General features: G+C 33.8%; 1 protein-coding gene across 1 annotated transcript; it reads right to left on the bottom strand.

The window, feature by feature from the left end:
* Nucleotides 1-11,915: 11,915 nt before the first annotated feature.
* LOC149255950 (protein OXIDATIVE STRESS 3 LIKE 2-like) lies at nucleotides 11,916-16,466 on the bottom strand. The gene is made up of 2 exons (XM_089460615.1): nucleotides 15,879-16,466; nucleotides 11,916-12,687 (listed from the first exon to the last, which is right to left on the bottom strand). The coding sequence occupies exons 1-2, from the start codon at nucleotides 16,208-16,210 to the stop codon at nucleotides 12,267-12,269; spliced, it is 753 nt and encodes a 250-aa protein (XP_089316741.1). The 5' UTR covers nucleotides 16,211-16,466; the 3' UTR covers nucleotides 11,916-12,266.
* Between the last annotated feature and the right edge of the window lie 10,909 nt (nucleotides 16,467-27,375).

The raw sequence follows: 27,375 nt of genomic DNA, 5'->3' as shown, positions 1-27,375 counted from the left end.
CATAAGTCCTCCCAATCCTGTTGATGCTTGTTGGCTTGTTCATTTCTTTCCCCATCAAAGCCATCTGTGATAAGGGTTTGATTAAGTTCCTGCATTTTTCTTTCAACAACTTTTTTCGCTTCAAAAATATTGCCAAACTCATTCTTATTCCAATCTTTGAGCTTGAGCTTGATGTGTTTCAATCTTTTGTGTAATAGAAACATTCTCATTCCCTAGATCTTTAGATCTTCTTTCCACTATTTTTCAATGTTGCTAATAAATTCTGGATGGGTGAGCTAGATATTTTCAAATCAAAAAGGTCTGTTCTTTGGGGTTCCAATGCCAGTAACCTCAAATTGAACAGGCCAATGGTCCGAGCCACCGAAGGGGAGAATTCTCACTGTCATATCAAGGCCTATGAGCATAAGGTCCTCTGAGATTATGAACCTGTCTAACTTTGAGGCTACTTGAGACTCTCCTCCTTTTTTGTTGTTCCAGGTAAAGATGCGATTACTTGTATCTGTGTCAACTAGCTTCATGTTGTCTATAAAATTTTGAAATGTTATAGAGTTTCTGCTTATAGTTCTGGTCCCACGTTTCTTTTCTGACAGGGATTTGATCATTGCAAAGTCCCCACCCAGAATCCATGGTATTCTTGAATGTCTATCTCTTAGATCCTCTAGAGAAGTGAGTAGCCTGAGTTTATCATCAGGTCTCTGAGGGCCATAAACATTTGTGATTAAATAAATCTCCTTGTCTCCCACAGGTTGAATAACCACTGATAAATAATTCCTAGATGCCTCTGCATCCACTATGCCAATCTTTTGGGGGTTCAAAAGTGTAAGAATGCCTCTCGCTGTTTTGTCTGCCTTGACTTCTAAAAATTCATATCTATTGAGCCATTTTTTGTGTATTTCTCTTATTTTTTGAATTGAATATTTAGTTTCCTGGATAAAAATCATATCAGGAGTTTCTTGTTTCATTCTGTTGTTAAGAATCCTTTGCTTCCTTTTACTTCCTAGACCTCTAATATTCCAAGATGTGAGCTTCATTAAGAAAGATTTGTAAAGGAGTAGTTGGTTAGATCTTTCATCTTACCTAAATCTATCATCAATTTTCCACATTCCATCAGTAGCTCATTTTGTTTTTTTCTGCCCCTTTTCCTTCTTGGGTTTCTAGGAGCAAGTCCTGATGTGGTTTTCATGGTTTTCACCCCTTCATTGTCCTGCCTTTCAAGGTTTCTTTTCCCTCCCAGCCCTTTAGCCTGAGTTCTCCATAGAAACAGTTGTTGCACTCTATTAAACTCCTCTTGAGGTAGTGAATCCACACCTCCCATGGTCCCCTGTTTCAAGAATCTTTCCAGATCTAGGTGTTCTCTTTCGAGAATATCCTGCAGTTCATGATCCTCCGTTTCCACCTCACTCAGGGTCATTTCTTGGTCCATTTCCAGTTCCATGTTGCTCAACATAGTCCCATTTTGCTGGTTAATGTCTTGTGTCTTCTCACTATTTTCTTCCTTTTCCTTCTCCCCTGGGCTACCCTCCATGACTTGATCTACCTTTGTTACCTCTTCCTCTTCTTCTAGTACTTTGTACCTGTTCGGACTTACCTGTTGCCCCTCTGTGTGGTTTGTTTCTTGCAACCTTTTACCTCCTCTTCCTCTATTTCCCACTTTATGAAAGCTCTCAGTGTCTTTCCCTACTGTAACTTTACTTCTACTCTATGTTTTGTTGAGAGGGAATTCTCTGAATAGATGCCCATGTTCATGGTATTTGCGACATCTAAAAGGAATATGTTCATAATCCACTATTTGCACCCATTCTTCATCAAAAACTTCCAGGATCACCTCATCTGGTAGAGCTCCAGAGAGATCCATCTCCACACATATACAGGCGAAGGAGGTGTACTTTCCCCTTCTGGTTGCCTCAAATATTTTAACAAAACGCCCTAATTTATTTCCTATTGCTGATAAAGATTCTGGTTTCTAGTAATCTAGAGGTAAGGAGTAGAGTCGTACCCAAACCGGGACCGAAGTGAAAGTCTCGCGCTCCTGGACAAAATTCATCATCCAAGGCCGCATATAGAGCCCTGAAGCTGCATAGAAGTAGGGCCCTCCTTCAAACACCATGTCTTTATCCTCGATATTAGTAAAGACTACAATAAAGAAACCCTTTGACCCAAGATGTAGGTCTATATCCACTTTAGGTTTCCAATGATATTTAATCCACGCCTGTAGCGCCTTCTCTGTGGGCCATAACCCCATGAATTTACAAATGATAGCATAAGTCCTCATGTGATCCCTATGTGCCTGCAGTGCTGGATCGCTTAATACAAATCTGGGTGTGACAGCAGTCTCAGGGTTACATGGACCCTTTCGTTTTTTGTTTTTTGTTTCTTGTTTCTTGTCCTCTTCCTCTTTTTCTTTTATTCCGTCTTCCTCCCTTTTATTAGTCTGCTCTTGTGCATCGTCGATGTTCCCTTTCCATGGAAAATTTTAGGGGCGAATGTTTGCCCTTTGGCGAAATTAAGGGGTTTTAAATTTTTAGTGGGCGAATATTTTGTATCATAGTACATTTTTACAAATCACCTCAAATAGCCCACCTTATTTTAAGGGAGAGGGTAAAAAAGGTAAATTTAGCCCTTGAAATTAAGAGTTGCAACCTTCCATTCGCCCTAATTTTCAAGAATAGGTTTTATTTAAGTGAATCCTATGGGCCAAATACCATATTTATAAAAAAGGTATGGTAAATTAATAAAAATATAAATAAATGAGAAGTATGGTAAATAAATAAAACATTTTTTATATTTGCTCCATAAGTCACCTTATATACATGCAAGGGTGTAAACAAATAAAAATATAAGTAAAATGGAGGTATGGTAAATAAATAAAACATATTTTTATACTTACTCAAAAGGTATGGTAAATAAATAAAAATATAAATAAACTAGACATATGGTAAATAAATAAAACCTCTTTTTATATTTAGTCCATAACCCTCGTTCTATTTATGAAGGCTCAAAAAAGAAGTTTTATTTAAGTGAATCCTATGGGCCAAATACCATATTTGTAAAAGAGGTATGGTAAATTAATAAAAATATAAATAAACGAGAGCTATGGTAAACAAATAAAACGTTTTCTATATTTACTCCATAAGTCACCTTATATTTACAAACACTCAAAAAATGCATTATGTTTAAGTGAAACCTATGGGCAAAATACTATGGGACAAATACCATGGGCTAGATTATTATTAATACCATGCAAAAAAACATTATTAACCCTAATATTAGTTTTAATAAAAATAAAAATGGCACATGGTATTGACCCATGGTATTCACCAAAATGGAACATGGTATTGACCCATGGTATTAACCTAGAATGTAGCCTATTTAAATGGTGGAATTAAACCAGCATAGATCCATCTTTACTCTGGATCTACTAACCCCCAAGAGGTATCAAATATCGTGATATGCAAACTAGCATAGAGTGAAAAAATATTTGATCTCTCTCGGGGCTTGGTGGATCAAAAGTAAAAATGGGTGTTGTAATTTAATGTATGTTAAACATTTTAGCTTGGTTAAAATAAAAAATAAAATAAAAATCAACTATTAATTTTATTGATTTTTATAAATTACTAATAGTAATTTTTAAGCTCCAGGTTTATGATAACCCATGGTATTGACCCATGGTAATACCATGGTATTCATGTGAGCATAAATTATTTAAAGGATAAATTCTATCATCTTAGATCCATCTTCATTCTGGGTCTACCAAGTGCTCAGAGGGATAAATAGATTTCATCCCCTTAAGATTGATAGATGTGGAGTTAAAATGGATATAGGTTGGTTTTTATGATAATGAAGATATTAAATAGACTTAGGAAATTATATTGTAAAAACATCTTAAAGTGGTTATAGCATAGACATTGGACAAGTATATTTGTATACTCTTGTTTTAAACTGAAACAAATCCAAGGCTAAAAGGAATGGATTGATTGCACTAGTCATCCTTCTATAACTTTCCAATATAGGTTGGAGTAAACATATTGTAATTTGGGTAATTTTTCTAACTGCAAACAGGAACATACTTGTGTATTGACAGGGTGGTTACAAGGTCCGTAGAAGTGATGAATTTGAATTTTTCTTGGTTTTATATAGAGTATTAGGTTTTTTCTCGTGCTTTCTGTGAATGACACAGGTGAATTTTATCCTGCACCCACTAGGTTAACGATATGTAATTTCGGTAATTTTGATTTCAAAATATATTTTAAAGAAATGCAATGATTTCATTTGTGTATTCAATAAACACGATATTCTAATGGAATTCTGCATTTGTGGTTTACCTATACAGATTCCATGGAGAAGTATTAGTGGTGTGACATCAATTGTCCTCATTTTTGTATTCAATAAACACAATATTCTAATGGAATTCTGCATTTGTGGTTTACCTATACAAATTCCATGGAGAAGTATTAGTGTTGTGACATCAATTGTCATCAAGCAGAGGCTTTAGTTTTATTCTTTTATGGAAGAAAATACTTTCTTCCAACATTTTTGAGTTCCATGAAAATTTTGAAAGTCCTAATAGTATTCAATTATGGGTTCAAGAGAGACATAATATTCAATTATGGGTTAAAGAGATCCACACTAATAATATATCGGCCTTATCTTCACTTAGTTTAAGACTATTGACTTGGAGAGGCTGCATGTGCCCCCACTTCAAGAGCATAGTAAAGTCATGTAGAACTTAGAGAAGCTATCTTTAAGCTTTTAGTGAAGATTGGAAAATTTTCTTAGTTCAATAACACCCAGTCGAGCATTAAGCTTCCAATAATGCTAGATTTTAACCTGGAGCACGTTTGTGATTTGGAGGAGATGCCCCCCTCGTATTTGTGACACATCTTCAGTGGTGAATTGGAATATTACTAACTTTCATTTCCTTCGAAAGTTACCTGATGATTTGGGGAACCTCAACTCTTTAAGAATGTTAAGGAAGGAAAGAAAGTACATTATGCTAAGTTCTCTTATACTTTTCAAGTTTTTTTTTGGATATCTACAACGTTTCAGGTAGGAAAGTACATTCTGTTAATGAAAATTTGCCTTGATAGAAAGGCCCAATTTCAAATTCTAATGCTTTCAAAAAACATTGTATAACTGTAATGTTTCTAAAAGGAAAGCATATTTTTTCAATTTAAGTATCATGATCCCATATTCCAACTTATTTTTCAGTAACCCATTAGGCTTTGTAGCTTTGAATAAATCTGTCTTTTGATAAGATCCTCTTCCAAATTAGAACGTAGTTTCCTTTTGGCAATAACCACATACAATGTCTTGATTTTGTTATTGAGAAAATAGAGGTTGTGAAACAAGCCTGTGCCATACAAGGACTTGATTCATTGATTATGTATCAATTATGGCTCTTGATGTAACAATGGCTTGATTTTGTTGCTTGAAAATAGAGGTTATGCTTTACTATTTCACATAATTTCTTACAATCTTTCCATAAGTATTGATTTGTAATCTCAGTGCCTGAGGGATGATAGTAATGACAAAGGTAATATTCCATGGTTTGAAGTTCCCCTCTTACTAAATATTTAAATATATCACCACAATTTAACTGTTAGTTAAAGGAATTGTATTTGATTTGTAAACAATTCATTGCTTGATTTATAGATTTTGATTTTTTTCCCTTTTTTATTTTTTTCTCAGATTTGGTATGAGATATCTTCCAAGATTTGGGTTCCCTAGTTTCCCCACCATAGCTACGAGGTTCAGATGTTATCATTAAATATTCTCGGAACGTTACAACTTTTCCAGTAAGTGTGCTTTGAAACATTGTTGTTGCTTTTCCATAGTGTTAATGCAAATAAGCACTGCAACTAGTGCCATTATTTAGATTAAGTGCCGAAATCTAGGGGGTCCTATAATGATGGAGTGATTGTTTTCTAACTACTAAGGCCATATGCATTTTTATCTCTTATGTTGTCCCGAGATATTCAAATTCAGAATAAGAATTGAGGTCTCATTTCCACTGTAGATTGCAGTGAGTTTCTTGAACATAATATATAGTAGATTCGCTTTTACTAATCAACTATGGATGTGATCCCTCGCGGGAAAGGAAATTCAAAGTGACTTTGATTTCACATTGATTTGTCAAAACATCCACACAGGAAAGGAGATTCAAAGTAACATTGATTTCACACTGATTTGTCAAAATGGAGGCAAGAGAAAAGGAAACTTTGTATTCAACAATGCTCTTAATTTCATAAGTACATGCATAGACATTTAATAGAAAATATTGAAGGGTTGCCTAAGTAATATTTTCCATTCCACTACATTCTTTACAGCTTATAAATAAATAACTCAGAACAATTCATTACACTACTTGTTATTCTTTATTAATCAGTAGTTAAGATTTTGATATTGAACTGGCTAAGATTTGTCTTCCCTCTGTGAAATTGTGTTCTATAATGCTTCTTTTCCATTCACTATGTATAGCATATAAAGTGTGTCTAATGGAGTAGGAAGACTGGAAAGTCTTGTGATCCTTGAACTATGTTACAAGGCAGAAACCCAACGGGGCAGGGTAGGTGCATCCCCACAAAGGGGTCACAAGTACCAAAGTTGGTATTGGCTAGTGCCTTGAGCTAGAAAATTTCCTTTACCCTTCTATTAACAATGAATCTGGAGAGGATTCTAATATTATCTTTATAAGATTTATATCAGTTAAGATTGATGAATAAAATTCATTGAGACGTGAGCTAGGATGTCCTTGCAAGGTGGTTGTTGATTATTGGAAGTTATGATGGCCATTATGTCAGGCCAGGGGGTCGCACTCCCTTGATCATGAGCACGATTGTGATCAAGATGGAAGACTTCATAGTCTAGATTGATTGTTTAGTAGTGATAGCTAGTGGGCTCATTCACAAAAGCTTCTATTTCACTAATCCTTTTTATAGAGTTGTCAGATTCAATTTCCAAAGGTTTCAATTACACTATAGAGTTGAGTTCTAAGAAAGTTGTGATTCACAGTGTTAAGTATAGCAGCGATGACACTTGAATGAAGACAAGCATAGTAGAAGTACCAAACTCTGTTATAAACTTACCTGCATATTAGAAGGGACTTGGTTCGCTTTTCTATAATTTTATAAACAAGTTCCATGTCGAGGAAATGTGAAAAAAACAGTGATATTGCCGCCATGTGGTTCTTGTCATATATGGTTTTATATTTTTTCAAAAAATTCTCTCAGAGTTCACAATGCTAAGATTCACTAGGACTTTACAAAGTTTATTATTTAGTGAAAGACTCACCAAGATATTACAAGATTTTATAATTGAGTAAAATATTCACCATGCTTGGTGAGAGATTCGCCAAAAAATTATATATACATATTATATTATTGATAAAATTGCCTTCCATTTTTTTCTATATACCATGGAGATTCGCCCATTTATTATACATATAAATTTAGGGGGGGTTCTTAAAATTTTCCCTGTCCCTTTCCTTCCTCCTGAAAGACCTTTTTCAACCTCCAACGATTTCTTGCCTCGACTGGAAATTGCCTGACTGTTTGAGGGAGTGGAGCTCCCCCCTTTACGCCCCTCCATGGCGTTCAACGCCTAAATAATTTTTGTAAACCCTAACTCTTACCAGTTGTCGCTCCCAGTTCATGTTAATCATCATCCACCAATGAACCTTTTTAATTTTGCAATAAACAATTTTATTAACCATAATCCCAATAACTTAAAAAAATTCCAGATTGACCCTACCTTAAAATGCAACAAAATCATTGAAAATGACTTATTAGTAATGATTTTTGTCTTTCCCTTGAAGATCCCCAAGTACTCTTCAAATTGTACACTTCTTTAAAGGATCCAACAAAGATATTGAAAAATACATTTTCAATTTCCAATAAGTTTATTTGCTTGTTATAACTCATTAATGTCATCTAAACCATCATTTCATAAATTGCTTTATATTCGCTATCAACACAAATTAGGTCTTCTTGTTTGGTTCAAGCTTGAGTGGTATTCATTGTATATGGATTAACACCATCTTGTTTAATACTTTGCTCTCATTCCTCCCAAGATTTGCACTTCGGCCATTAACTCTCATAAGTATGATAAGGTGTTTGTTGAGGTGACTTTTGAGAGAGTCTCAGATGGGATGGTCAAGATAGTTGATGATCCTCACATCACCGTAAGTGATCAAGTTTTCATTGAAGTGGCTTTTGAGAGAGTTTTGGATGAGATGGTGAAGATAGTTGATGATCCTCACACCATTGTAAGTGATTGAAACAAGGTTTGCAATTATTTTATCTCTGAGGTTTCATTATTTCTTTATTTTAAAAAACATTTATATTACATTTTTTCTCAATCATAGTAATAAATGTAATATTGCAATTAATTTTAACCATTTAAATACATATGAATGAATTTTCATTAATAAATGTAATATTGCAATTAATTTTACCCATTTAAATACATATGAATGAATTTTCATTAATAAATGTAATATTTCAATTAATTTTACCCATTTAAATACCTATGAATGAATTTTCATTATGATTTAATGCATAAAAATTCTTGTGTTCGCCCCTCTAATAGTTTGTAGTGTATTGTTCATTAATTCCATTAACAAATGAAATATTGATTATAAGAAGCAAAAACTATTTAATGTGTCAAACATGTACACTAAAAATTTTACACTTTATTTTTTCTTTTTTTTATTTATTTATTTTGTATCCACATGAATCAACAATTGGATCAATGTCTTATTTACATTACATGGAGTCAATTTCAGCCACTAACTTTATTTATTTTTTTATTTTGTATCTAGGAAAATCGACAATTGGATCAGTGCCATATTTACGTTACATGGGTCAAATTGGGTCATGGGTCAATTTCAGCCACTAACTTTATTTATTTTTTTATTTTTTTTATTTTGTATCTAGGAAAATCGACAATTGGGTCAGTGTCATATTTACGTTACATGGGTCAAATTGGGTCATGCAAGGCATACAACCTATCCTCCTTACCGTAAACCGGTTTATGTCCGAGAGAATTGAACTTTCGATATGTTGATCACAAGCCCTGATTTTCACAACAATCCCCAATTGAGCTATACCTAGGGGGCTAGATATTTCACATATTGATAATACACACTTTGTTTGATTTTTTGTGGCTATCGCTATCTTTAAGATTTCAATTATTTGTTTATGACAAAGCAAGTTATATATATGCATGCATAGCAACATGTTCTACATTTTGGAAGGTTTTCCAACTTATTTTTTTGTCTAATTTATTTAAAATGGGATAGGGATTTATTAGAATTACAAGTTTGGGTTGTAAATTTTCCACAATCCAAATGCCCGAGGAGTTTCTTAAGGTATTGAATCTATATATGCACTTAAAGACCCATTTGAAACAACAAAAAATAAGATTTGGCATATTGAATCTATATATGCAATGAAAGACCCATTTTAAACAACAACAAAAATAAGATTTGGCATATTGAATTTATATATGCAATCAAAGACTCATTTTAAACAACAAAAAATAAGATTTGGCATATTGAATCTATATATACAATCAAAGACCCATTTTAAACAACAAAAATAAGATTTGGCCAAAAAATATTCGTAGTATTCAAATAAAAACTTCAAAACGTAACATATTTAATATTTATAATTAAATTTATACTTTATCATTAATTATTTAAACCTTTGTAATTAAAAGTGAATCTTTGAACACAAAACTTTATTTATTAGAAATATGCAGAATTACATATTTTGGCACTCCTACACTCGGTGTTATCCATGTAATGATTGACCACAATATACACTTTATTACAAAACATTTAATATTTTAAATATTAAATAATATATACCATATTTAATACTTTGTTATGAAGTGTATATTATTTATCCAAATCATACCTCAAAATACACTTTCTTAAATGCAAATTACTAAATATATGTATGTTTAACTCATATTTTAATTATTTTTATGATTAATAATAATAATAATGATAATAACTTAAAATATAGTTATAAGCGAGTTAATTTTTATGTTGTTTGTTTTTAATTTATATCACTGTAATAGTATATGTTTGTTAGAAAAAATTATATAAATCTAAATTTATGTTTAACTTTTTTATTAAATCTGGTGTCCATCCATCATACATTTAAAATTTAAAAAAACAAAAAAAAAAAAACACTAAAATACAAGTTTCTCAACACGTGCACCATTTCCAATTAAAATGAATTTCTGTATTAGTATACCATTTCCAATTAAAATGAATTTCTGTATTAGTATATATAATTTATACATGTATATATTTGATATTTTTCTTTCTTTTATTACTTAAAATGAATGTAGGCTATGTAAGTTTGGGATTTTATATATATATATAAGAGTCTGTACTATTTCAATCTTTGTACTTATTCACTAGAAAAATAATAACTACGCAGATATACTCAGGTCAATTCCCACTACTACCACTAAAATCAAGATAGTGGTGAGGTACCTATGAGTTTCAATCTTTGTACTTATTCACTAGAATAACTAGGCAGATATACTCAGGTCAATTCCCACCACTACCACTAAAATCAGGTCAATTCTCACCACTACCACTAAAATCAAGATAGTGGTGAGGTACCCATGAGTTTCAATCTTTGTACTTATTCACTATAATAACTAAACAGATATACTCAAGTCAATTCCCACCACTACCAATAAAATCAAGATAGTGGTGAGGTACCCATGAGTTTCGAACCAATAACATCATACAAATAATACTTTAACAATCCTCCCATGCTGCACCTAGTAAACTATAAACTATATTATATCAACCTTACACATTAATTTGAATTTAATTCGAAATCTTTTATCTTGTATGTCATAATATTATTATATATATATATATATATATATATATAATTTGAATTTAATTTGAAATCTTTTATCTTGTATGTCATAATATTATTATTATTATTATTATTATTATTATTATTATATATATATTCAGCCAATTCATTTTGGGTAAAAATATCACTCACTCAGCCAATTCAGTAGGGTCAAAATATCACACATCTTTTTAATATATATCTTCTATCTATATAGAAACAATTTATTAAATTCAATTCTGAAGATTTCTTTTTGAAAATATTAGTCTATCCATATAGAAACAATTTATTAAATTCAATTCTGAAGATTTCTTTTTGAAAATATTAATCCTTCCCATGCTTATTTTATCAACACATCTCTGCCACTTAGACTCTTAGCGATTTCCTTTTAAAAATATTAACCCTTTACCATGCTCATACCTTGCACCTTCAGAAACAATCCCTAATATATTAATGTGTGTATTATAAGATGCAATGTCCACTACAACTATGAATACTTCCACAGCTGTGACTTATAGCTAGGCATGGCTTTGAATATGAACTTTTAAGTTTTCCACCAACCATTCATGTCTAGATCGGTTTGAGAAATGGAGAAATGGCCCAGAAAAGGCAGAAATGGTCCAATTTTTAGACTCCTCGGATAAACAAAACGTCCATTAGCCCATTGTTGAGTAGCAAGTTGAGGGTTTAAAATGGTTGGCCTATGCAATCATGTGCTACCTTCTGGAAATTAGGTTACAAAATATGGCCTATTCAAACACGAGAAACAGTTAAAAAAAAACAGGTGCAAATACTTTGGCATCTTCACAACACAAAAGTTTTGACATGAACAGGTGCAAATACTTTGGCATCTTCACAACACAAAAGTTTTGACATGGTATAAAGGCACTTCAATCACGATATCAACATTGGCCTAGGGACACTTCAATCACATCAACATTTGTTTTGATCAGATTTCAGATATAAAAATGATTAGACTGTTATGGTATATTGCATCGAAATATTCATAGGCTACTAAAATTAAGCATATACACATGAAAATTAAAATGCATGGTATTTTCCAAGTTGGCTCATATTGAAAGACCACATAGTAAGACAATGTCTTCTAGGTCAGACTGTTGTTATCAAACACCATGTACATGGAGCACCATACTTTCGTTACTTCAGAGTGAGCAATTACTCGGTCAATCAGAGTTAGCATAGCTACTTTTCTGGTATATGTCAGTGATATTTACCCATCCGCTTTTCCTGAAAATGCCTCCAATCCATTATTCTATATAACTGAATGTCAAGCTTCTTTATACAGAGGAGTCAGTCCGAAGTAAAATATGATGAAGGAGATTTAGTGAGGCTAATATATTCTTGTTACGTCGATAACTTTCAAAATTGGGCTGCATGACATCCAGCAGAACCCCGCAAATCTGTTAGAGAGAATGACTTCAGAGAAAGTGACCTCGGTGACACATCAACATTCTGGAGTTTTCCTCGAGGAGGTAATGGAGGCAAGGGAGGTAGCCGCAAGTCCTGTTCACAATCTCTAATATTATTCTCAGAGTTACTCATAGAAATAGCAAGAGCCAGAGTGCTTTTGCTAGAATGCATTGGTTTCTTGGATATTCCTGCAATGTTGTTTCGAGGAGGGCAGAAACGGTTCCGATCCCAATTGGGTCCACAGGCTAACAAATTCCTTCGCTTCTTATTGTAAGGATTCTCTGGTTTGGCAAGATCCTTGACTGAAACTGCATCTGACAAATTTGTGAAGGACTTTGATTTGCCAGAGATGAAATTTGATATGCTCCTTCTGCATGACAATAAAAAGCGATCTGCTCTGTTAAAGCTTACCATAATCATCCACTGAACTTATTACATATTAACTTGACATGCAATAATGTAATGATTTGGTTTTTTTTTTCTCAATGAAACAAAGCACCCCACTCTGGGCAAGGGTAAGATATTTTTTTAGGTCTCAAGGCCATTCAACGACAAGGCTCTGGGAGGATAACAATCATTCATTCCCAACCGCACAAGACAAACCCAATTGACAGGTGCAACAAGTTTGCTTATTAAAAAGTCAGGGAACATAAGCTCTGCAGAATCCTTGGAGTCAACTTGGGGTACTCGTAATAGAAGAGTTACAAAGAATCCTGTTTCTATGTGCATCACACAATCACTAATTTGTAATGGACCTTACAATTAAGATCATGCAGTCTGTGTCAGCCAACAGCACAAGTTCCTGCATTATATTAGATTTGGGCATCGATGGACTTTGCCAACCAAATAAATAAGATCTAACTGCCAAAACAATTAAGGTTCAAAGCAACACTACATTCGTTTTTCCTTCTGAACAAAAACCCTACACTGTTCTTTGTCAATTGAAATGAGTAGTCATAATCCACCAGGCTCCAGCTAAGAAGGAAAGTTACCACACAGCATTCGTCATTGTCGTTTATTTTGGGAGACCGGCCAAAATGGCCCTTACTCTTAGCATGCCAAGGGGGTCAATTAGGGCATAACGTCATATTTTTGGTCTCATTCACACACAAGCACACAAAAATTGACCATAAAATTAAGATCTAGCAATCTATCAAAGCAAACATCCAATTCCATAACACATTACATCCTTCAAATAAAGAATTTGTAACTGTTCAAAGTACACCAAATCTGTTGATCTCTTTCATCATCATGTCATTTAAAAAAATATACAAATTCTCACATGATACGAATTTCCTACATACTGATAATAAGACTTGTGCTCTCTGAGCCATAGAAAGCAAAATTTCCATACATAATCACACTAGTTTCCTTTCATCTGCAATTGTTCAATGGTCAAAACTGTTTCCACTGTCTCAAAAACCTGTTTTTCATGATTACAATTTTTCACGTGAAGCAGAAAAGTCTTCTTGTCCTAATTTTGACGAAGTACATTATATCTGTTAACTTCTATATGAGCTTCCCATACAACCAGTAATGGTAAGAGCTTGCACTCTTCTGAGATACAAAGGCCTTTTACCAACCAGCAATACATTTGCCTCTTTTCATATACAATGTTTAATGTTAACTTCTATATGAGCTTCCCATACAACCAGTAATGGTAAGCGCTTGCACTCTTCTGAGATACAAAGGCCTTTTACCAACCAACAATACATTTGCCTGTTTTCGTATACAATGTTTAATGGACAGTTGATTATGACTCTTAGAAACCACTACTTCACTAAAAGTATTGTTTCAGGTTGATCAGGAAAGTTTCCAGACTGTGAGAAACCACAACATGATCAATACATATTTTCTGATCTGAGGCAATTTATTACAGGCACTATATTAGAACAGTTAGAGGAGAAAAAGGAAATGTAAGTTCAACCAAATGAACTGTTGCATTTAAATTTTAGAGAAACAAATTGCATTCTATAGCCCAAGTGCAGGTAGGGTTGTGGGCGAGTGTTGAAATTTATCATCCTACCTGGCACCTCAAGAAATGACAGTGAATAAGGTACAATGAACTAATGAACTTTGTTTCTAATACATAACTATTTATGTATGCACTAAATTTTAGTAAATATATTATTGTGCTAGGAGGTGCATTCTATAGCCCAGTATGAAGCAGATTTTTCACCAATGAGCAAATATAATGCTGACACTCCTGTGGACTTTTACAATATAATATAAAACACAATATCAAAATATATATCAACTAGCTTAGATTCATCTTAACCCCAGATTTATCACAGGTAATCTAAGATTCATCTTAACCTCAGATTTATCACAGGTAATCTAAGATTCATCTTAACCTCAGATTTATCAAAGATTTATCAAAGGTAATCTAAGACTAGGGGAACAAATCATTGAAAAACAAACCTTTTCCAAAGCTTTTCATTGTTAAAAAAATTTATATCTTGAAGAATTTTATCATAAATCCAGAATTAAGATAAATCTTATATATATTCATTCAACTCCAAATAATATATGAAGTCCTCTATAAAAATTTTCATAGTTTATGAAAACAAAAAAAAATTGTAAAAACCTGCATGCAAACAACAGCCAATGTCAAGGATGGTGGGACTAATCTATCTAACTCAAAGTAGGTGTCCATGTAACGGTAAATTGAAACTCTATGGTGTATTCGGTGTGTTGAATTTACACAATTCATTAGGTACATTGAATATGAACACTAGCATGGATCTATCCAAAACAGAGTCAAACATGCACTTTAAGATTGCGAAGATCGAAGATGAAAAGGGACGACATGTTAACCTTGAAGCGCATATCAGAAAGGGGTTTATATGGATTTGTGCTCTCATTCATAGAAGCCTCAGAAGAAAACCCAATTAGTTCTTGCAGAAATTTATATTCTTTCTACTGCAATTAACAAACTGTTAATTTTACACAACAAGGAGATTAAGATCTTCCACTATGTGAACATAAGGGCAACTTCTCCGAGGTAAACACTGACAGTTGATATTGGAAATGGCTTTGCACAGAAATGTTAGGTGGTGGTTCGGTCGATGCGTCAGTTCTTCGAGTGTGCGCGCTCATGCCCTGCTGTGTGCAGTTCATTGAATGTGAACACTACCACAAATCCACCTAGACCCAGGTTTGATGTGCACCTCAATGTTGCCAAAGTAGACAATGTATATCTCGAATTCACAGAAATAGCCTGCCGATGCACGAAATATTAAGCTTGAGGATGCAGATCTCAAAGTTCACACAAACAAGGGATGTCTCAGATATTTGAACTCAACCTTGGTAGGGCCATATTAAAACAAGATTTAGACCGGACTCTGAAAATTCTGGTTTAGATGGGTCTGTTCTCTTCTTCGTCTTTTCCTTTTCCTTTTTGGAAATTCTGGTTTAGATGGGTCTGTTCTATTTTTATTGGAAATTCTGATTTAGATGGATTTGATCCAGTTTAAACTCTGCCATTGCCATGAACAATGGGCACTCAACCCCCAATTATGTAAAACATAAAAAAATAAAAGTTCCTGCAACCAAACTTACTTGATAGGCAATGAATCCTCCATTGAGCTTAGAGTATCAAGAGGCCCCTTGAATGAGCTCTGGACCTCCATATCCCCTGAGCCTTCCTCGTTACAACTGGTCAATGTAGAAGGATTTCCACTGCTGCTGTTGCTAATTTCCCCTATTGACGACGATGAGGAAGAAGACGCAGAGTCCCCATCGTTTCCATTCAATGCACTTTCATTATCAGGACAAAATTGTCCATCTGGGCTCCCCTCAAAACGCTTGGATAATCCCTTGGATTCATTTACATAAATTGAAAAATTGATCATGGGCTTCTGGTTAACACCCATGGGCATATTGGGTATCATTTCCAGTACAGAAAACAGACAGCAGAGAGCACATAATTGCACAGAAACACACCATATGGATATATATCAGTGCTCAGAGTGCTGTGGACGGATTCATTGAAATCAGGGGTCGTGCTGAGGCTGTGAATCTGCCTTGCACATTACCCACAACGTTTATCTGCTGGCCCAACAACCCTCCGGCCGACCAAGAAGAATTTCCCCGTAGGTTTGCGGCCGGGAAACCTCGGTCTCCGTTCATCATTATCTAATTTGCCGCGTGTACTCCTTATCCACAACCGTATTTGTAATGGATATATGTTTTTGTTTTCGTAGGTAATGACCGTATTCCCTCGAGCTCCACCCCTGGGGAAACTAAAGAGTCGAAGATGATAAAGATCAGGAAGAGTGGGGATTGGAAATTGACGTCACGGGGCGATTCATTCTTCAGATATGGTTAAATTTCTTTTTAAACCTGGTAACATCTTTTTTTAAACCTCCGAAATTAGATAATACAGTTGTTAAAATTTTTGAATTTGAGTTGTTTTGACGATAAATTATACTAATTGATTTGAAACGTGTCGACAAATGATTTATATTGTGATTTACGTCTAAAAATTTCTCTTAAATTTAATATGAATCACAGAAACCTTAATTCAACATTTTAAATCGTAATTTGATTTCGATAGATTTTTAGTTTTGAAATATTAGTTGAATTTGACAGTTGTTTGGTTTTGAAATTTCAATATCTAAAATTTATGGATATGGTTGGATATGGTTGTATTTGATTTTTATATTTTATATGTATAAATACAAATTTTATAATATATGATAGTGTTTTTTTATAACTTTTAGTGGATGAATTTTATAAATGAAAATGAGATTTATGTTGAATGGTAAAACTTTTACATCATACATTTATCATCACATGTCATTTTATCTAGAATCATCACATGTCATTTTATCTAGAACATCTTTGTCATTGGGTGTGGTCGAATATGGGTGTGATCGAATATGCACAATTTTGAGGATGTGTTTAACGATTATCAAGTGTGATTTAACTCTGATGAAGAAAATTAGCGTTGGGTGTTTAAGTCAAAGGTTAAAACTAATAATATTTTTTTAAACAACAAATTTGATAAGAGTATTCAATATTCAAAATTATTTATTATTATAATTGATTTTTCGTGGGTATATTTATTAATTTTAAAATTAAGTAATTTACTATTACTATATTTGGTAATTTTGGTAATTTTGAAGGGTTTATTAGATGAAACATATAATATTCAAGGTTATTTAGTATAATTTATTTTTAGTGAATATCATCTATTTTATTCAATTTTTAACAAATTGAATAATCCATTTAACATTTATTATAAGTTTTTTAGGTGATTAACAATTTTAAAAAGCACTTACTATGGCACATCTCTCATGTTTAACTTAAAAGTGTAATAATTCTAGTGCCATAGTTAATCAAAATAGCTTCCGTTGCCACTCACTGCTAAATGTGTTTTTAGCTGTGAAAAAGGTAAGAAATAGCAGTGAAGTTTGAAGCCACCTTCCAAGCCACAGAGGCTCTCTAAGCCTAATCAGACCTTCTCCATTGCATAGTGCTCAGAACAAGCTTTCTACCAGTATATGGAAGTCCAAAAATAGACTCCTAGATCAAAAGTTAGAGCAGATTAAAGGGATAAAGGGACCCTTTGAAAACCAGAAAACAGAGAGAAAATGACTAAGGGTCAGGCTTATCGCAAATCGCAATTGAGGCTTTTCTGAAGTAGCAGCAGGGGAAGACAATGAAATCTGCAATCAGTCGATCACAGATATTCGAAATCGGTTATTGGCGGGTCCAGGGCACAGCATATCGGCTTATCAGTGGTCGGAGGCTCATGATGCATAAAGTATCGACGGTTCATGATGTAGAGCACCAATATTGCATATCAGCAATCGTAGGTGCAAAAGGGTGCACACAAGCACTTGGTCATGAAAATCATCGAACGTCAATATCATAAAAATCACCGAAAATTGGGCTTTAGTGCTAAAGCACTGGGAGGGGCTGATTTTATTTAACAAAGGAATTCAAGGAAAACCCAAGGGCGGATGGGCCCTTTTCTCTCTCCTCCAAGGGGGGCACATGGCAGAATCTTATTGGTCCTAAGAATCCACGAGGCAACTGACGTCAGCATGATGTGGCAATACTCCCCCTGGGCGCTCCCTCTTTCTGTCTAGCAGCAACATTCATTTCTCTATCTGTGCCGACTTGGAGAAACTCAATAGATCATATAGTAACAACTTGGCTCAATATCTTCTAGTGGTTCAATGGTTGAGATTCTTGTGATTGTATCGCTCACATAGGTATAGGGCCAGAAGGGAGGAGTGGAAAAAAGGTTTCTAAAATCTCTGCTCAACAAAGTTCTCTCACCTCGATACCTTTGTTGATCTGGCATTTTCAAGGATCCTATGGGGGCATATCCGGATGACACATGTCACCACTTAGGAAGTGCCACATGGCACTAATGACATCATCAATCCCACAAATCGGCGATCAGCAAAGGTAAAAGGTCGCAACTCCAGTTACAAGGCTTACGATTGCAATATGCAAGAACTCCCTGGATGCGATATTTTATACAATTTATTTAACAGGTTTTTGGGTCCGTCCCTTTTTCAAAGGCCTCATATCTATTAAACGCCCCCCATATCTAGACAACCCAGATTGACTCCGCCTTGATCAACGACTCCCAGGTATTTTTGGCCCCCCCCCCACCATGTTTCCCTTTATCGGTGGGGGGGGGGGGGGGGGTTCTGAAAAATAGGTTTCCCAGTTAGGCCCTGCCACTACGTGTCCCTCTCATATCATTTCGCACCCCCACTTACCACTTACCACTCATGACCCCCTCCGAAAACCACTCATCCTCACACTCTCTCCCGCCAAAGGCCCTAACGCCCGAGAACTAAGCACCTGGTCACAACCCCTTGGTTATATGAGAAGAAATGTAGACAAGGGCTAAACCAAAGGGGGCCAAGGAGCATCGAAACCTGTCGTTCTGCAACGCCTTTAAGAGTAAAAGTCTCGATGTCATAAAGCCCCGATAATATGGTACAGGGCTTTGAAGGCAGATGGGTCAGCAGCTGAAGCATTGAATGAAGTATGGTGCGATGATAAATCAGTATGGGGGGCTTAGGAGGATTAATGGCTCAGCATGGAGCTCCACTCAAATACGAAATGAAGCACTATCTGGACTAACTCTGTTTATGCTCAGTGACACGCAAACACAGTTTCCCACTCCCAACTCCAAAGAACGAGCAAGCCAAACAGTTAAGATCGAAGCGACAGGTGAACTGGACGACACATCATGGCAGAGACGTGGCTTGATCAGAGGCCTTCACAGGAACATCAGAGGGATATTTCCTGCATCATCTTCCGTTTTCCTTTTCTTTTCATTATTATGTAATTTTTGTCTGTTTTCAAGAAAGGGATCAAATCCTGATTGTAATCATTTTGGGTTGTAGAGCCTTTCACGGTGAGACGGCTAGTCTAACAAACAATTGGATACTCTGGTGAAGATATTTTTGTAATTGTAATTCCATCTCCCCCTCTTCTTATAAATAGGGGGAAGAAACTCTTACTAAATGTTCTGGAATCTCGCTCCCACGAGGGTCTGAATTCTGAGATGCCATTCTTGGTTCTAAATGGCTTGTTCATAAGGGGTCAGAGCAACACATCCTGAAGGTAATAGACTGGTATTTGGACCCTTCAAGTATTAATGAAACTCCCTGGTGATTCCTAGCATATCAATGTGTAGTATGTTTTCCCTTCTGTAATCTCATTTCATATATGTTTTTCCTTCTCTGAAATAGTGTAATGAGACTGTCGGTTTCTCCCTAATTCATGGATTTATCCTGGCTGCTAAATAGAGAACCGTACCTATGTATATTATAGATTTAGTTGTGTTATTCAATAGCCTACAATACCTGTAATAATTACATATTTACTTGTGTTACTAGATTAACCCGCGGTACTTGTATGAGTGAAGATTTACTCAACTGTTTGGTGATAGAGGTACCCATGTTATGCCTTGTATGAAACCTCAATAAGCACTTCTTTGTTTCTATCTTTCCACCTCCTCTCCGTTCCATATTTCTATTGGAACATCGTTGCTTAGGATTTTGTGTTGTTTACAACCCTATGTATCGAATTCCACCTTTCAGCCGGAACATTGTTGCTTAGGATTTTGTCATGTTTATAGCCCTATGCATCAAATTTCCTCCTTCCTTTCCTCCTCTTCACTTTACTACAACTTCAATATAAAGTTTCCTGTTGTCGTGCATCGGCCACCAAAACCAAACATTTCTCTTTGAGGTTGGCCCGATTTACCCCCTGAGCATTTGGATCCATGTATCGGCTTGAGTTTACCTGCATGACAGACTATTGAACCAAGCCCCCTTTATTCTCTTTTTACTTACGTGACAATTGGAGTGCAACAGAAACCCCACTCATAATCTTCCATGCACTCCTCTATTTAAGATGTCCTAGGCACTGGTCTACAATCAACCCAGAGGTTGTCTCTAGGAAGCTTTCTATGTCCCCTGAAGCACTCGTGCTACAGGTGTCGTTAAAAGTGACAATAGTGCCATAGTAAGTTACTCATGAGAGATCATTATTATAGTTTAAGTGTTCATTTTTTGATGTATTTGAATAATCTACTTAAAAGTGGTTGTATGAAGTAATGTGTGCTCACAAGGGTGAAGAAGTGGGAATGAAACTAATGAATTGAATTATATATTGTCAATCATCACCTTAAGAATTGAACTAGTAACATAACTTTCTAAGAAGGTCATCTATCACCATACAATTCTAGGGCAAGTGCACTTAACCATGGAGTTCTTCCGGATAGTATAGTCTCTTAACTAGTTGCTTTAGTTGCAAAACCTTAACAAGTACCTTGATTTATGAACCATTCATTCAAAACTCAATTATTTTTACTTAAGTATGTGGGGGACTTTGCATCCAACATAATGAAATGCCTTTCTCGAGATTAACTATGAACAATATTTCATACTCAAGACATTTTCTATAACTCACTTGCATGAACGATATTTAGTAATCTCTAATTTCTCATGAGCTTGAACAGTCCACTTAACTTTCATCCCCTCAAGTATGCTCACATAGTAAAAAAAGATGGCCACCAATTCAAACAAATCCCACTAGAGCTTATAACCGAGGGGCCCTTGTGATTACTTTGTCTCTATGAGTTCAAATAAGAAAGAATAAAGGCATTTTGCATGATAGAAAAATTCAACTAAGCTTCTTAAGATTAAGAACTAAGTCATTTTGCTTAAGATTCCAAGGTTTAGGGCTTTGACCGTGTCTCATTAAACCTCTTACATAAAATTTTGGATCTCCTTCTATTCTCTTTAAAAGTTTGAAAGTAGATTTATCGACTTTTTTATTGTTAGATTTGTTAGTCCTTTTGAATAACGATGTAGTTCCCTACAAAAGGATGATGCTTCTAACGATAAGTTCCCATTATACATGTTGTACTTTTCCATTAGGGAAGAACATTTCCCACCAACACTGGCAACATAACTTTCTGAGAAGGTCATTCATCCTCATACAATTTTAGGCCAAGTGCACTTAACCATGGAGTTCTTCCCCATAGTCAAGTCTCTTAACTATTGCTTTAGTTACAAAACCTTAGCAAGTACCTTGATTTATGAACCATTCATTCATAAACTGCACTATTAACATAATTATGAACTAAGAATTGCAATAGTAACACAACTTTTTTTATAAGATCATCCATCCCCATACAATTCTAGGTTAGGTGCACTTAACCATGGAGTTCTTCCTGATAGTCAAGTCTCTTAATTAATTGCTTTAGTTGCAAAACCTTAGCAAGTACCTTGATTTCTGAACCATTCATTCAACACTCAATTCTCTTTATTGAAGTATGTGGGGGGACTTTGCATCCAACATTATGAAATACCTTTTTTAAGATTAACTGTGTACAATATTTAGTACTCGAGTCATTTTCTATAACCCACTCCCATGAATGACATTTAGTAATCACTAATTTCTCATGAGCTTGAATAGTCCACTTAACTTTCATCCTCTAAAGTATGTTCACATAGTTAAAAAGGGATGCCTAATGATTCAAATAAAACCCCATTAGAGCTTATATATTAGGGGCCCCTGTGATTACTTTGTCTCTATCCTCTTTGAGTTCAAATAAAAAAGAATAAAAAAATTATACATGATAGAAGAATTAAACTAAACTTCTTATGGTTAAGAACTAAGTCATTTTGCTTAAGATTCTAAGGTTTGGGGCTTTGACCATGTCTCATTAAACTTCTTACATAAAATTTTGGATTTCCTTCTATTTTATTTACAAGTTTGAAAGTAAATTTATCGATTTTTTATTATTATTAGATTTGTTAATCCTTCATTTCCCTTCAAAACGATGAATGCTTCTAAGAGTAAGTTCTCATATACATATTGTTATTTGCCATTAGGAAAGAATATTGCTCATTATTAAGCAAAAATATGTTAAATAAACATATTTGAAAATGGTTCCAAAACTTTTAATAAGATCCCAAACTTTTACTAATTACTATCAACCTCTTTTTTTTTATCTTAAAAAAAATACTTACACTATAATAATGCAAAATTAAAATTAATAACTCTTATTAATTAATTTATCAAAATCATTAACGCAATTACACATTAAGAATAATACAAATTACCAATTTTAATAAGAATCATATTTTTATAATGGAATTGTGTTTTACATAAATAATTATTCTTAAAATAACAAACAATTTTAATAAGAAACATAATTTTATAATAAAATTTTATTTCACGTAAATAATTATTCTCACTGTATCATATCTAGTTACAAAATAATATAAATAACAAAATTTATGAAATATTAAAAAACAATTTGAATGGATGCAATTACAATCCTTTCCATTAAAAATTAATATCTCCTATCATAAAAAATATAAATAACAAAGTTTATGAAACATTATTGATAAAAGCATTTTGATGTAATTACGATCCTTTCCATTAAAAATTAACATTTTCTGTTAATATTGATATCTTATATGTATTGATGTAATATATTAATGGAACTTCATTTTTCATTAACATTTTTGTATTGATGTTAATATATATTATCATTTTTTAATAAGATATATTAATATTTTTTTAAAGTGAGAATATATTTATAATATATAGGATATTGTTTAATTTTTGTTGATGTAATTTTTAAGAGATTGATGTGTAACAACATTTTATTTAGAATTAAACTACTTATGGTTTGTTAAGCGATAGTTTTTTTTTTTTTTTTTTTGGATTTTAGGCTATTAACTTATTTTTTTATTTTTAAAGAGGTGAATTTTAAATAAATTATAAATAGTTTTAATTCATTTTTTAATTTAAAAAATATTTTAATTAATCATTAGTATTTATTGTGTTGAGAGACTCTCTTTAACTTAGTGTGGTAGAGATGTTGTAATGTTTTGTAGTGTTTTGTGGAAGTGGTCCAATTGTTAGGTGAAAAAGTTTGATCTTATAGGTCTTGTGGTCCAATTTTGAGTAGGATTATATATGTCTAAGAGTTGTTTTAGGTGCAAGTAATGTCCATTTTGACCAGGTCAAATTATATAAAAAAATTAATACTTATATTTATAATTAATAATTAAACTAACTTAAATCTATCTCAACTTTAGTTCTACCAAACGCCAAGAAGATTCAAATCTCCTGAAATGCAAACTTCTCAATACTTAGTAGATCCAAAATTAAAATAAATATATACTTAATATTTTTTAATAAATTAATAAAATAATATCATTATTTAAATATTAATTTTTAAAAACTAGCCATTTAATATAGCGGTTACTTAATAATATTTGTTTTTAATAATAAATTAATATAATTTACTTAATAATATTTGTTTTTAATATATTAATAAATTAATATCATAATTTAAATATTATTGTTTAGATATAGCCGTTACTTGAAATTATGTCTTTACATTGCTTTCTATTTAAGCCTTTGCCATGGTCTACCTCTTCATCTGATCATGATAATAAACCACACTTATTGATTCTGAAAAACGTCGATCAAAATTTCTTTTATATAATTTCTACCAAAAAAACTTTATTTAAATATATACTAATTAACATATATCTTATTTAATTATAACCATACCTACACTTATTTACTCTGTTTATATTTTATTTTATTTATTTTAAATTTCCTTAATCCTCCTCATATTAATGCTCATCTTTCTAATTTTTCCTGGATAATCGTAATTCCACCGCATAAAATCATAATTCCGGCTTCAATCTTCGACCTGTAGCGCTCATACAAATTTATCAAAAGTCAACCATACGATACAAGTGGAGTATAGTCCATAATATCAATTTCCGAGAAAATTAGGTCAAAGTACTGGACTTATGTCCTTTTTGATATAAATGGGAAATCATTATATTTAATTACACATTATAATATTCGCTACTTGCTTTAACTATTATGTACGTAACATGCTAAGTGTTAAAGAGCTTCCAATAGAGAGAGAGATCTCTTTTTCCCCTGTTATAATAATGGATCTCATAAGATAAGGTATATCATAAAGTGGAGTGAGAGGATTAGATCTTTATCACAAGTGGAATAAGACAATTAAGTTTTGGTTTTGCAAAATAAATTTATATAATGGTGTAGTAATATAAATTAAATTATAGGTAAATGTTATAAGTATTTTATAGGGTTAAAAAAAATAAAAATAAAAATATATTTTATTTTTAATTATTATTATTTTTTAAAGTAAGTTTTCATGAGATTATTGAATTTTTTTGAGTATAGAAATGTAGAAATATTTGTGAACTGTGTTTGAATTGAGCATGTTCAAGATACAAAAATAGTTTATCAAACCAAGAGTTAGCTTGGGGTGACCATATGTCTTTAGGTGGGAAACCAAATGATCTCTCTAAGTATCATGACACCAATTTTTATCATCAGAAGACCAGACGAGCATGCAAAAAAGACAATAAAACAATAGAGACCGAGAGGCCTTTCTTGGTGATTGATATCAATCCAGGTCAGGATGAGAATTACTTGAAGGAATCGTTCTTGACCTTTCGATAGCCATGGTGGTCTTTCCCATTCAATGAGCATCCCTACAGTGCTGATGTTGTGTCGTGTTGTGGTATCTCTCTTGTCAGATTGTTTTCCATTGCTACCATGTTGTTAGTGGCCCGCTCCTTCGACTCATTGCCTGATGAGCTTGGGTTTCTTGATTACTTCTCCCTCATTTGCAAAGATCCCAACTTCTCAAAACTCGGCACCTTTGCTCCTTAAAAGATCGAATCTTGGGGACTCGAAGAAGAGGGGTCCAAGTTGTTTGCGGAGTTGGAGGAAGCGGGAGGCAGGGGTGGCGGAGGGAATTGAATTCTCATAGCACAAGCCAAGACACACAGGGTTGACCGAGCTTGAACCATATGGAAATCTAAATCGGTGATTCATCCCTCCACCACACAGAGAACTTCTTCCTGGTCCCTGAAGTGTCCTCTGAGTAAACTTCTAACAACCCAGTGATCGTACCTTATATTTCTTATCTCCTTCACTTCCATTGTCGTAATCATTCACCTGATGTGTTGTGAAAGGTCCTCGTCAAAATGGCCTGTTCTTGGACCATGCCATGGAGGAGGAGGCAAACGACCCCTTCCTCTCCCTCCTCTCCTAGAGTGACCGTGCTCACGAACCATGTCTGTCAGGTGAGCATTGCCCCTTCTTTCACCTCCAAAATCCATGTCTTTCTCATCCCCATAAATGCCAAAATGAACAATAACCTACATAGTGAAGCCAAGCTCCACATCCCATGTCAGTTTTTAATGCAAGATCCTTGATGTCCAACCACCCCATCTAGTGAGAATGGAAAATGGGGTGCACCACCATTCCCAGGCCTTAAATGCACTAGAACAAGCTAACGAGGGAGTAATCATTACCACTAGTCATCGTTGGAGAACCTAGATCCAAGGTAATTACTATTAATAATTATAAGAAGAATTAATTAAAAGTTTTTAAATAGTTGTAATAACAATAATATGTGTCATATGTTGTTACTTTTGGAGAAAATCGTGGTAATGCGTGAAAAGTTTTATGAATTGCCACAATTTTCCAGGAGCAACAACATATGACATACATTCAAACAATGAAAACCTACACTAGTAAAATAATAAAATAATAATAGTTTATCTTTAAGGTCATGGCCAAGTTAGACACCAAATTGTTTTAAGAAATACTTGTTGAAAAGTGTAGCAAGAAAGTCTCAATTTGACTTTGCCTTGGTCAAATTGAGAAAAATCAAATTTCCACATCAGCAAACTATTGAAAATGGCAACAAGAAATGCTATAAATAGCATTGTTGTAAATAACATTTCAAGTACCAGTGTTGGATATAGCAACAAGGAATGATAAAACAGAAATGCTAAAAATAACATTGCTATAAATAGCATTTCGGGATACATTCCAATTTTACTTAGTCCCTGAACTAAAATTGAGAATTAAAATTTGAATTTGATCTTAGCAGTTGTTTGTAAAATAATTAATTAATTCATCTTGAGTTAATTAGTTGTAGGAAATAAAACATGAAGTCTATGTGAAGACATGCAACAGTTTCTCCATTGATTGAGGAAGTTATCCCTTGATTAAGGAGATCAGGATGAGTTGTACTTTGAGTTGTAATTAGTTAGCTCAATTATTTGAGTTAAGTCCAATTAGATTAGTTCCAAATGGAACTGATTGTGAGTTCAGTTAGTTAATGCATGCATGCATGTAACTGCTGCACTTCAGATAACTGAATATTCTCTCATAAATAACTCATGCATGTCAGTTCAGTCAGAGAATCAGTTGAGATCAGGTGATGGGACAATGTACTATCAGTTGCAGGAATATTCCGTGGAGGATATCTCTTGCATGTAGAAGGAATTCATTCCTTGGAGATTGCGCAGTTACTTTTGAGTTTGATGAGTGTGTGATGAGGCCAATTCACACAGGTGGTAGCATTGGACCCCAAGAGAAATTGTGCAAGGAAATAGGGGACTTGGAGGGCTAAGGAAAGGCATATGTTGTGTATATTCATTTTGTGAGCTGCATTGTTGGATTGTACTGAGAGCTGGATAGCTTG

This window comes from Pinus tabuliformis, chromosome 7 (genome assembly GCF_031772625.1).
Source record: "Pinus tabuliformis cultivar Carrire ecotype Pingquan chromosome 7, CPIR1, whole genome shotgun sequence".
Taxonomy (NCBI): Eukaryota; Viridiplantae; Streptophyta; class Pinopsida; order Pinales; family Pinaceae; genus Pinus; species Pinus tabuliformis.
The sequence above is the reverse complement of the archived record's forward strand: the minus strand, read 5'-3'. Positions and strand labels throughout refer to the sequence as shown.

Excerpts from the sequence above, each read along its gene's own strand:
- LOC149255950 (XM_089460615.1), bottom strand. The coding sequence starts at position 16,210 with ATGATACCCAATATGCCCATGGGTGTTAACCAGAAGCCCATGATCAAT. Across the intron at positions 12,688-15,878 it reads GAGGATTCATTGCCTATCAA|AAGGAGCATATCAAATTTCA; the intron begins GTAAGTTTGGTT and ends ATTGTCATGCAG.